Source organism: Erpetoichthys calabaricus, chromosome 1 (genome assembly GCF_900747795.2).
Source record: "Erpetoichthys calabaricus chromosome 1, fErpCal1.3, whole genome shotgun sequence".
Lineage (NCBI taxonomy): Eukaryota > Metazoa > Chordata > Cladistia > Polypteriformes > Polypteridae > Erpetoichthys > Erpetoichthys calabaricus.
This window is the reverse complement of record NC_041394.2, coordinates 148,419,328-148,432,635: the sequence shown is the minus strand read 5'-3', so window position 1 is coordinate 148,432,635 and position 13,308 is coordinate 148,419,328. Positions and strand designations below refer to the sequence as shown.

Sequence of the window (13,308 nt, the reverse complement as noted above, 5' to 3'; positions counted from 1 at the left end):
ACGCAGCAGGAGTGATCACTTGCATTAATCAAACCTGTTCAAAAAACACATTACACAATTGATAAGGTAGGAAAAGAATATGAAACAAGGCACGGTATAAACCGTAACTTTAAGTTTATAGAAACGCTGCCGTTTGCAATACCATATTCGCCCCTGCGAAGCGCGGTGATTTTGCTATATATATTAAACTATTTCAACCATTGTATGATCTGCTTCTCGCAACTGAAAGAGGGCACCGTGGCAGAAGTTAGCCGACTTGCTCACCAACCACAAGCGTTACCTGGTAGGTAACCACCCATACAATCACATTGTGAATCAGACTACGAATGCCTGCAATGTAATTACCCCGATCTACATGCTGTCAAATGAACGAACCTCACGCCGTGGCACAACGTTAGGGGCTTTGCCTCTACGTCCGAGGATCGATTCCCGTAAGGGAGTGCAGTGACTGTGTACTCCTGATGAGCCCACAATTACGGCGAAACACGTGTCGCATACTATGCATCTTCAAAGCACGGTGTAAACAGTAAGTTTAAATTGAGTTTATAGAAACGCTCCCGCTGCCGTTTGCAATACCATATTAGATGACTTTGTAACAGAGTTAAAATTGCTGGAGCGATAAATTTTTAACTGCCGGGTCATGTCGCGTGTTCTTGGGTAGGTACACCAAAAAATTTATACATTTATGCATGTAATGGGCAAACAAAAAATGTACTATACCCGAAAGCACTACAGTAGTACTCAATGTATCTTTACTTCTTAAATGTTAATGTTTTACTGTTTAATAATTTATACGATTCTTATATGTTATTCAGATTCTTTTATCAAAATACCAGTAACAGCGCACTCCACGATAACGTGGAGTGAATACACTTGACATGACCATTCATAGTATTTATCCTCTTTCTCTGTACGTTTACCATTCGTTTGCTCAGAGGTTGATGCGCTTGCTGCTTAATGAGCAGCTCTTGACCCTAGCGTCCCGCTGCTTCTCTTCTTTCGTCGGCATCTTTTCCCGTTAAAACTGGTTTCTTTTAAAACTTAGTATGTTTTCTTTAATTTTTCAGTTAAGCTGGCACTTAAGTCTTCAATCTGCCTCAAGAATGATTAGCGAAGGTGGTAGACAATGAAAACGTCAGCCGTACGCATCCGCCACGCATGCACTGGTGCGCGCAGCTGTGAGTTGATTCTACAATAAAATAAAATAAAGATAAAAAGAGTAATAACTTGCACCACCGCTATTCAATTACACTTGCCTAACGCCTCTCCTAAGGGGAAATACTGTGGGATCTGGACATCCGTCAAAGCAGCAATCACAAGCCCGATTACAAAGCGGGAAGCTGTGATTTGTCGTCTCCCTCCCATGTAACAATCACAGCCCGTGTTGCAACGCACTATGTATGTATATGTATATATGTGTATGTGTGTGTATATGTATGTGTGTGTATATATATATATATATATATATATATATATGTGTTCATATGTGTGGGAAAGCGAATAGTAGACGTGACGTAGTATCTGTGTACCAAATTTCAAGTCAATAGGTGAAACGGTTTGCGAGCTACAGCTCATTTAAAATCCTGGACAGACAAACTAATAGCCACGGTACTGTTTTATAGAAGAACATTTTAATGTTTAATAATTTATATTTATATGCAATGTGCTTCTTATATATTACTTCATATTCTCAAATGATAATGATGTTAATGTTGTTTATATTGATTTCTATGTTATTGTAAGTGCTCTTTATTATATATATATATGTATGTGTATATATATGTTGATATATGTATATATATGTGGATGTGTATATGTATATATTTATGTATATACACTATGTTTATGTATATATATGTTTACATAACCTCTTTAACACACTACTTCTCCGCTGCGAAGCGTGGGTATTTTGCTAGTCACTATTATACTGGAAGAGTATATACACACAAAACACAATGTTGTGAGTCTTTCCATCAGATCCATTACTTTCACTGTTGTCTATTATAATGTTCAAAGTTTCATAGCTCAATCATAGGGATTTTATTTTCTTATAGACGTAATTTTTCTCAAAAAGCTGCTGCATATGTGTGAAGCAGCTCCATTATCCATTTTTCTGTTACAGTGGAATTTTGTAAACAAAGGCACACTCTCCATGCTTCTGGTTTTTTAATACATGAGGCATAGGAAAGAACGATTGGCAATGATTGAGCTGAAGCACTCCACTTCCTACCTGTCAAATTGATGCTGACTTAAGTTATATAGTAGCAAAGAGGGGCTCCCGACTGAGACACACTAATTTGGCTATCTTTATGCCAGAATTATGGCCAGATAGAAAAACAGACACATGAAACACACTTTTTTGATGTAGAACTATCAAACTTTTAAGTATAGCGGTTTGAAAAAAAACATGATTTCTTAACAGTTTTATTTTTTTAAATGTGTGTAACATTAGTGTGTGCTGGTGACTACAGGAAAAAGGGACAGAGTTTAAAGAGTTAGTTCAGGTTGCTCAACCCGGCTGGGATGCCCCTGCGATGGAAGGATGGGGGTAGGCAGATTTTCAAGGACACTGCCTCCCCCAAAACGCTAAATGGCAGCTCCCTTGGAGTGCAATGGTGCCCCGGATTCCCACAGGGCATTTTGGGAGTTGGAATTTGGTTGCTCAGCCCTGTTGGGTACCGTGGGTGCCACCAGGAGTAGCTGTGAGAGGACTAGAAGAGCCATGCCTCATCCATAGCCTGCAAGTACTAGGAAGTCAAGTGGATGGGAGCCCTGAAGTACTTCTGGGCTGATGAAAGAACTTTAATTCTCAGTCTGACCCGGAAATGCTGGCAAGTCACATGGACGGAAGAGTTGAAGCACTTCCGAGTCAAGGACTATTTAAAGGACTGTTGGATACCCAGCAAGTGAGCCGGAGTTGGGAGGTAGAGGAGAGAGCTTGCTGGGAGGTGTAGAGGAGAGAATTGTAATTATTAGTGTATTTATTTGCCTATTTATTGGTGTCAGTGGTGCTTGAGGAGCACTATACACAAAGAAGAAATAAAAACAGCTTCTTGATGCTTTTAAAACGTGTGGTCAGTGTCTGTGTGTTGGGTTAATAAGCGCTGGTATAGTGCCATCTAGTGTTACAAGGTCTAACATTCAAAATTTTACATCTTAAATACTTATCCACTAAATCTCATTATCAAGAATGACTGATGTATGCTGAAGATTTTGTACTGATGGCAAAAACAGAACCATAATTGAAGGAGAGGTTACCGAAATGGAAAGCTAGTTTGGAAGTGAAAATCCTCAAGGTAAATGTAGTAAAGACTAAGGCTATTATCTTTCTGAAAAATTGTTAATTTGACACTTTTTTGTACATCATTAAAACAATTTAATTTGAATGCTCATTTTGTTTATAAAATGTATATTTAATATTTTTTGTACTTGACCTTTTTTTGTGCCGGGGGATTGCTATTAATCTGCCACTTATATCAGTTATCGGAACTCACAGACTTTTTTTATCGCAATTGATATCAGTCGTAAAAATCTCTGATCAGTATGGCTCTAGTTAATTCCTTAATAACACACTACACTGCAATGTGTTTCAAGTGAACTGTGAACTTTATTTGTTTGTATCACGAGAAAGTTTTGCAAAGCAAATACAACAAACTATACCTTATTTCTTTTTTTTTTCAATAGTTGGTTATAAGCAGTGCACTTTCCTGCATGATAGGTTTGGAGGCTCCAGGTGAAATGGCTGTGGTAGTGGTATGGAGGGCATGCTGAAGGTGGAGATGCTGCTGGCGCCTCAGTTCAAATGAGACGGCCTGTCCCCAATTTGGTAACTTGACCGCCGGCATGCCAACATTCCAGTGGTGCTTTGTGCCTTGCCAGGGAAGTATGTTTGAAGAAGTCCATAGGTGTTGTGGCAAGGTAACCAGCTGGTAAAAAGAGGTACATAAGCCACGGAGTGAAAATGAAAGTAACTTCAGGAAGCTCCCCGACGTTGGAGGGGTGTGTGATTTTTCCACTGAGTTTTATTTTGTAGTTTTGTACATGTGACATTTTTTCACTTTTGATTTTGGTAATTGTTTGTGTCCTCTTGATTTTTTTTGTGAGAAGGAGAAAGATGTAGAATTGTTTTTTTTTTTTATTATTATTTTTTCATCACCTTTGATTTGAGCCAATGCTGGTCTCAATTAACGTCCTGTAGACCTTCCCTTTCACTCTTGCTGATACCTGTCTGTCAGAAATTACTCCTGACACTCTTCTCCGCCCATTCCACCCTGCCTGCACTGTCTTTTTCACCTGTCTTCCACAATCCCCATTACACTGTACTGTTGATCCCAAGTATTTAAACTCATTCAAATTCGACAACTCTACTCACTGCATCCTCACCATTCCACTGACCTCCCTCTGATTTACACACATGTATTCTGACTTGTTCCCACTGACCTTCATTCCTCTCCTCTCCAGAACATATGTCCACCTCTCCAGGGTCTCCTCAACCTGCTCCTCCCTACTATCGCTACAGATCACAATGTCATCAGCAAACATCATAGTCCATGGGGACTCCTGTCAAATCTTGTCTGCCAACCAGTCCATCACCATTCCAAATAAGAAAGGGCTGAGAGCCAATCCCTGATGTAATCCCACCTCCACCTTGAATCCATCTGTCACACTTCCCTCGTACATATCCTGTACAACTCTTACGTACTTCTCTGCCACTCCCGATTTCCTCATACAATACCAGAGCTCCTCTCGAGGCACCCTGTCATATGCTTTCTCCAGGTCCACAAAGATGCAATGCAACTCCTTCTGGCCTTCTCTATACTTCTCCATCAACATCCTCAGAACAAACATCACATCTGTAGTGCTCTTTCTTGGCATGAAACCATACTGCTGCTCACTTATCATCACCTCACTTCTTAACCTAGCTTCCACTACTCTTTCCCAAAAACTTCATGCTGTGGCTCATCAATTTTATCCCCCTGTAGTTACTACAATTCTGCACATCCCCCTTATTCTTAAATATTGGCACCAGTCCACTCTGCAGGCATCCTCTCACTTTCCAAGATTCCATTAAACAAACAATCTGGTTAAAGACTCCACTGTCCTCTCTCCTAAACAACTCCATGCTTCCACAGGTAGGTCATCTGGACCAACGGCCTTTCCATTTTTCATCCTGTTCATAGCTGTCATAACTTCCTCCTTGCTAATCCATTGCACTTCCTGATTCACTATCTCCACATCATCCAGCCTTCTCTCTCTCTCGTTCTCTTCATTCATCAGCCTCTCAAAGTAGTATTTCCATCTGCTCAACACACTCTAATCACTTGTAAGTATGTTTCCAAATTTATCCTTTATTACCCTAACCTGCTGCACATCTTTCCCATCTCGGTCCCTCTGTCTAACCAATCTGTACAGATCCTTTTCTCCCTCCTTAGTCATCATACAGCTTTTCTTTAGCCTTCGCCACCTCTCTCTTCACCTTGCACCTTATCTCCTTGTACTCTTGTCTACTTTCTGCATCTCTCTGACTATCCCACTTCATCTCTGCCATCCTCTTCCTCTGTATACTCTCCTGTACTTCCACATTCCACCACCAGATTTCCTTTTCCACCTTCCTCTGTCCAGATGTCACACCAAGCACCCTTCTTGCTGTCACCATTACTGCATCTGCTGTAGTTGCCCAACTGTCTGGTAACTTTTCACTGTCAGCCGGTGCCTGTCTTACCTCCTCCCTAAACTTCACCTTGCAGTCTTCCTTTTTCAACTTCCACAATTTGATCCTTGGCTCTACCCTCACTCTCTTCCTCTTCTTGATCTCCAACGTCATCCTACTGACCACCATCCTATGCTGTCTAACTACACTTTCTCATGCCACCACTTTGCAGTCTTCAATCTCCTTGAGATTGACTCTTCTGCATAGGATGTAATCTACCTGTGTGCATCTTCCTCCATTCTTGTACGTCACCCTATGTTCTTCCCTCTTCTTAAAATATGTATTCACCACAGCCAAGTCCATCCTTTTGGCAAAATCCACTATCATCTGACCTTCTTCACTCCTCTCCTTGACACCGTACCTACCCATCACCTTCTCATCTCCTCTGTTCCCTTCACCAACATGTCCATTAAAATCTGCTCCAATCACCACTTTCTGTCCCTTGGGTACACTGTTCATCGCTTCATCCAACTCACTCCAACAATCATCTTTCTCATCCATCGCACACTCAACTTGCTAACTCAACTAACAACATTCATCATCACACCTCCAATTGACACTCTCTTCACCTCCAAAACACTCTTCACATACTGTTTCTTCACCACTAGTCTGTTCAGGTACGTTTTCAAATTCAGAGTTCAGCAAGATATATGCAGATGGCCCACACATTAACTGTTACTTGGTGAGAAAGTGAGGTTCTAGCAGTCTACTTCACACACTTTGCAGGAACGTGCAAGTTTTGATAATTAGATCCATAAAAACAAGGCTCAAAATTAATTGTATTGGGAGCAAGTATCTGGCATAGGGTGCAACACTTTTTTGCCTCCAGAGCAGTGTGATTTACTCAAGTCATGGATTCAAAAAGGAGACATTTCTTACTGATTCTGCTCTATGCTGACACTGTAGATCCTACAGATTTTTCAGCCACCTTTTCATGCTGTGAACTTCCCATTCCACTTCCTCCCAAAGGTGTTCAACTGTATTAGATTGACTTCTTATGACAGTGTAGACCTATGTAGTAGAGTGAAGTCACTTTCATGTTGACCATACCATCTTGAGATGTTGATTGTTTGTGACATGGCACATTCACCTGTTTTTAAGTTTCCATTTATAAAAAGGTTTAGATAGTGGCCACAACAATGTTTACATTCAAATGATATTTAGCTGGTATTAAGAGTCTCAATGTGTGTCAAGAACACATTACCCACACTATATTACTGCCGCCACCAGCCTGTATCATTGACATAAGGTGGGTCTATGTGCTCATGCTGTTTATTCTAAATTCTGATCAATCATCAATATATAACAGGTAAATGACTATAACGGACATTCAGCAGGTGAGACAAAATTTTTCCAATTGTCAGTCATCCAGGTGACAACTGTGGCATCGTCTACCTTTTCTTCTGTAAGAAGAACCTGATGTGGTTGTCCGCTATTGCTGTAGTCCATCTATTACAGTGTTCAATATGTCTGGCTTAATATAGCAACTATCTTTAAGGAAAATAGCATGGTGCCAAAATACATTAATATTCTGAAGGTCAAATAGGTCATGTGGCCTTTGTTGTAAAAGAGTGTGGCCATTTTCTTCTGACTTCTCAATAATTATGGTGTTTTTGCCCACAGAACTGTTGTTCACTTGAACTTTTCTGTTTATCGCAACTAATAAAAAAGAATAGTGCATATAATCTCATCACTGGACAATTGACACAAGGCAGGTGTGTGTATGGATTCATATTCTATGTATGGATTCATGCTGTTGACTCCAAATTCTGATCCTACTATCTGTGCGACTCTGCAGAAACTAAGATTCATCAGATCAGGCTACGTTGGTCCAGTTTTCAAAAGTCCAGTTTTGGTTAGCCTGTGCCCACTATAGCAGCAGCCTTCTGTTCTTGGATCAGTGGAGTAGTATAGCTCATCTTCCTCAAGGTTCAATGTGCTATGCATTCTGAGATGTTTTTCTGCTCACCACACTTGTACAGAGTGTTTATCGCAGTTACTGTTGCCTTTCTGTCAGCTGAAACAAGTCTGTCCATTCTCCTCTGACCTCTCATCAACAAGGCATTTTTGTCCACAAAACTGACATTCACAAGATGTTTTTCGCACCATTCTGAGTAAATGCCAGAGACTGTTTTGTGTGAAAATCTGAGGAGACGAACAGTTACAGAAATACTCAAACCAGTCCCTCTAGCACCAACAATAATGCCATAGTCAAAACTACTAAAATCACATTTCCACCCTAATTCTGGTGTTTGATGTGAACATTAATGGACTCTCCTGACCTGCACCTGCAAGATTTTCTGCACACACATGATTGCTTATTTGGAGGAGCAAGCTACTTGCACTTAAAGCTAGGTGTTCCTAAAAAAAAGTAGTGGCCCCATGATTATCTATTATTTATTTATTTTTTTCACTCAGAATATGGAGCCAATGTAGGAAGCACTTAAAGTTAGAGAATATCTTATCTGTGGCACCTCTACATGATAACCACCTTCTCGAACTTACACAGTTTTTAATGTTTAAAAAATGTATGGGATTATATCATTTAAAGATTTGTATATAAACAATGTCTTTGCATCCTATGAACAATTACACTCCAAATTGAATCTCCCATCAACACAATTTTTCCACTATCTCCAAATTAGAAACTTTGCTAAACGAAATCTGTCCAGTTTTCCTCACCTCCCACCTATTTCTACTTCACAAGAGATATTGATCAGTCTTGGGGACTCACACAGCATTTCTATAATATATAAAAACATCTTGAAGTCCCTTCCTTTTAAAAATCATAGAGTACAGTGGGAAAATGATCTCTTACTCAACATTTCAGAAACAGAGTGGAATGCAGCCACGCACAGAATTCACTCTAGCTCCATATGTGCAAAACATTCAGCTATTCAACTTAAAATCTTTTATCGAGCACATCTATCTCATTTGAAATTGTCCAAGATGTTTTTCAGGGTAAGATCCAACCTGCAAATGTTGCAATCGAGCCCCAGTTTCACTGGACCACATGTTTTGGGTATGTACCAAAAGAACATCATTTTGGATGAAAAATTTTAAATGCCTATCAGACAGCCTTGGTTTCACAATCACTCCTAATCCACTAACAACTGTGCTTGGTGTACTCCCAGATGGGAGTAGAGAAGGACAAACAATTTAATTGCCTCTACTTCACTAATAGCAAGTAGACTTGACATGCTCAACTGGAAGAATCCTAACCCACCTCTTAAGTCAGGGGGTAACTGATGCTATATACTATTTGAAATTTGAAAAAATCAAATTCTCACTTAGAGGATCTGTTCAAAACTATTTTAAACCTGGCAGGTCCTAATCAATAACATTTTAGAATAAGCATTTATATTGGGGGAAAGGACTCCTTTCTCTTTTTACTACTTTTAACAGTTTTGCTCTGGTTGTTGGCTTTCCTCTCTTTGTCATGGGTGGGGGTTGATTTTATTTTATTTTAGTTTTGTCAAGTTTGACTTGATTGTATGAAATGTTATATGCTTTTAATAAATTCAATAAAAATTTAAAAAATATAGATATGTTTTATACTGTGCTATAGATTTTGTTTTGATAAACTTAACTGTACTGCTAACACTTAATCTGTTAAAAAATTAAAACAGAGAAACAAGTTAATTTGATACTTGCTTGGCCAGACATTTGAAGGGATTTTCCGTGCTGCTTAAAGTTAGACCGATTTTAAAAATCTTCCTTACGTAATGTAATATAAAAACAGGCAAACATAACAGATTTTATAGATTCTGTTTGTCCTAGTATAATATGCTTTCAGAATATTGCATTTGATATGTTTGGTGTTAAACTGATTTTAATTTCAGACTATATGAATAATACTAATAGATGTGAAAGTAAAGGTAAGATAATTCTTTTAAACCAGTCCAATTTTCTCTTGTAAATAAAAATACACATAATAATATACCAAACTTTACATTGCTGAATACTGACCATTATTATTTAAAAATGACTTTAAGTGCCTTTCTTTAACTGACAGAGCCTGCTTTCTGTCAACTTTCCATTTTATGCACCACAGCATGATCACATTTGTACTGCTTTTTAAATGAATTTTTCATTTTTAAATGTTTTTTTTTACACAATTGAGAGTCAGTTAATCTCTACTATAGTGCTAATAAACATTTTTGCTCAAAATAGCATACAGCATTCTGTCATAAACTGAACTATGTAACATATCCATACTACCAGTATTTCGAATCCCGTAAATGCCAATAGGGACTCTGCTCTGTTGGGGCCTTGAGCAAGCCCTTAACCTGCAATTGCGGAGCGCTTTGTGTAGTGAGAAAAGCGCTATATAAATACAAAGAATTATTAAAGGAATAAAAAAAGAAGCTTTGTTCTGATTATTTTCCAATTGCCATGTTTCTAATTCCTGTTGATTGTGTTATTTTATATTAGACAGGCAAAGGTTATACAGAGAAAACAGCTGGAAAAATGTATTAAATATTTTATTTTATTATTTTTCCAATAGCCTTTAGCTTCATAAATTCCTTAATCTATTAGTAAAAGTGTAAATAAAACATTCTGTATTTTACAAATGTATAAAGGAGCTAAAAAATTGTCTTTATTTATAGCTAACCGTTTTCATTAACACATATCTGGATTTATCAATAAATACTTTTTCTGCAGAAAGGATTAAGAAATGCAAGCAGAAAATCTATTCATTTGACAAAATAGGCAAGAGAATTGGTTATATTGAGTGATGACTTTCACCTATGTTTGGAAAGGCTGCCTAGTAATTGGACGAAGCACTTTTAGACTGGTAATACTCTACAAAGGCAGATACGGCAATAGGCACAAACAGCCAAAATTAGACATTTAGCTAACATAAACCAGCGTTGCTGTAATGAAAGTAACAATAGTATGTAAAGGCAGAAAAAAGGGAAATGCAATAGAAAAATATCAGTTAACTCTTTCAATCAGCCAGCAATAAAACTGTAACCTGGAAAGAAGAAAAACAGTAAATTAATTTTTTACCCAACCTGGGAATAAAACAGAAAGCTATTTTACCATAAATGTTTTAGCATGGCAGGAGACAGGAGAGCATTACAGATAGTCATTAATACAGCTTAAAAGATCATTGGACTTCCTCTGCCCTCAGTAGAGGATATCTTCAAGACTTGTTGCCTCTGCAAAGCTAAAAACATCTGGGAGGATACAACTCACCCCTGCCATCACCTCTTTCCTTGCTACCATCAGGTAAGCACTATAGGACTCTAAAGTCCTGCACTAAAAGGATCAAAAACAGTTTTTTCATAGAGCCATCACCAAACTGAACTTCAGTTCAGCTCAGAATTGTATGTCTTATAAGTAAGTCTTAGTGTAAACTTTTAATTTATATCTTGTGTAAATTTATTGTGGTGTAAATTATGATGAATTTTTGGATGACTACATACAGGTGCATCCTAGGGACTGCAAATTTCATTGTACAAGGAATGTGCAATGACAATAAAGGTATTCATATTCATTATTAAATTACATTTACATAAATTTACATAAGGATTTAAAAGTTGGCAGCACGGTGGCGCAGTGGTAGCGAAGCTGCCTCGCAGTTAGGAGGCCCGGGTTCGCTTCCCGGGTCCTCCCTGCGTGGAGTTTGCATGTTCTCCCCGTGTCTGCGTGGGTTTCCTCCGGGCGCTCCAGTTTCCTCCCACAGTCCAAAGACATGCAGGTTAGGTGGATTGGCGATTCTAAATTGGCCCTAGTGTGTGCTTGGTGTGTGGGTGTGTTTGTGTGTGTCCTGCGGTGGGTTGGCACCCTGCCCGGGATTGGTTCCTGCCTTGTGCCCTGTGTTGGCTGGGATTGGCTCCAGCAGACCCCCGTGACCCTGTGTTCGGATTCAGTGGGTTGGAAAATGGATGGATGGATTTAAAAGTTTTATTGCATTTATTGTGGTATCACATGAAATTTAGAACAAAAAACAAATACACAGAAAAACATGTAGATGATAAACTCATGTGGACAGGCCCCAACAATTTATACATATTAGAAAGGGACTGTAAAAACATAAGTAACCTTTAGTTGATCATATATATTTATTCTAAACTTCACAGCAGACAACAATGTCTATTTTTGGCCCATTTTCAAAGCACAGAACTGCAAGTAAAGGAAATGCTGACTTACCGTGCTGTGGAAAACAACACTATGGCCATTGCCTAGACTCTCAATGTGTGTTGCCAAGTTTAGGCAAATGGCTCGGTGCCGAATTGCATCCATTATCTGAGCATCAAAGAAGTCATGCGGCCTTGCTGTAAAGTAAAGAGGATAATAAGAGAGCTATAAGACTGTCATTTACAAGACAAAAATGTATGAAAAATGATGCAATTTAATTTAATTTAATAAATATGAAATATTTTGTAGGTTTTGTGAAAATACAGTCAAATTTTCCCAAACATTGGTAAGGGCTTACTCTGACTGTAATGGCAAAAAGATAATTTGAATAACTGAACTAGAAATGAAGATATTTATTTTTTTGACAGTCATGCAGAATACATACATTCAGGATTGAACACATTATTTTAAAACTCATAAAGACCCTCACCATCTCAGAAAATTCTTACAGTCTTCAATGTCTAACAAAATTTTCCTAAGTAGGTTGTATGGTATATCCAGTATGGTTTAAAATTGTGTGAAACAAAATAACTGCCAAGAAATCAGAATTAAAAAAAAGATCTGTATAGAATAGAATTCAGCAGGTTAGGTGAATGTATGAAAGGTATTGAATAAATGTAAGCAAAATCGACACAGGAATAAACTAAATCCACAAAAAGAGCCAGAGAAAATAGCTTATAGCAGATAAGTTGCAATTTCTGTATCAGTGTTCCACATTCTAATTCCAGATTGTCCTGCATAAAAAGAAAAAAAAATACAGCTACTAATGCAATCATTAGTATTATAAACAAATCAAGCAACATAATCATCATTAAAAAGCAACATACAAACTATATTATTTATTAAAATGACAATCTTGTGCCTTATTGTATATGACTAAAGAAAAATCAAAATACAACATGGGGATACTAGGTAAACTTTCCATTTAAGCTTTATTATGCCACAGAGTAAGGTATACTCTTTTGTAGTGACGATTAATTCTTAAAATAAAGGTTATAATATGCTTCTAATGTGCCAGCAAATTTCAAGAGGAGTTTAATTTTTAATACAACTACTATATTATTAGGCCATAATTTAAAAACGAACCTTTGTGTTGCATAGATTGTATTGCTTATACTCACTTTTTCTTTGTTTTTATTTATGAAATTAAATTATTTTTAAATTACAATAAATCTTTTGTATCCATGTTTGAAAATTTTAATTTTAGTTTAATTGTGTCAATAAAATATCCAGCATTTTTGTGTTCATTGTGGAGGGAGGCCTGAATAAAACAACACAGTTAAGAAATTAAAAGTGATGTTTACCCTAATAAAAAAATCTATTGCTATTTTCTCACATCTTTTCAATTGAAATTGTTGTTTTAAATCTACTCTCTCACCAAAAGAGGAAAGGTATTTTTGAAATCTATGAAACACTGGAAAAAATTAGCAGTAAAATTATTCATTTTTGTC

The 13,308-nt window shown here is 37.7% G+C and overlaps 1 protein-coding gene across 2 annotated transcripts in view; it reads right to left on the bottom strand.

The window, feature by feature from the left end:
• The window catches only part of aebp2 (AE binding protein 2), a 149,072-nt gene that overhangs the window by 56,399 nt on the left and 79,365 nt on the right, over positions 1 to 13,308 (bottom strand). For both annotated transcript variants that reach the window (XR_007936553.1, XM_028807131.2), the window contains exon 5: positions 11,870 to 11,994. Coding sequence is in view for 1 of the 2 variants with exons in the window: in XM_028807131.2 (XP_028662964.1) it covers positions 11,870 to 11,994 (125 nt within the window). In the remaining variant the exon portion in view is untranslated. The remainder of the gene's footprint in view (positions 1 to 11,869; positions 11,995 to 13,308) is intronic.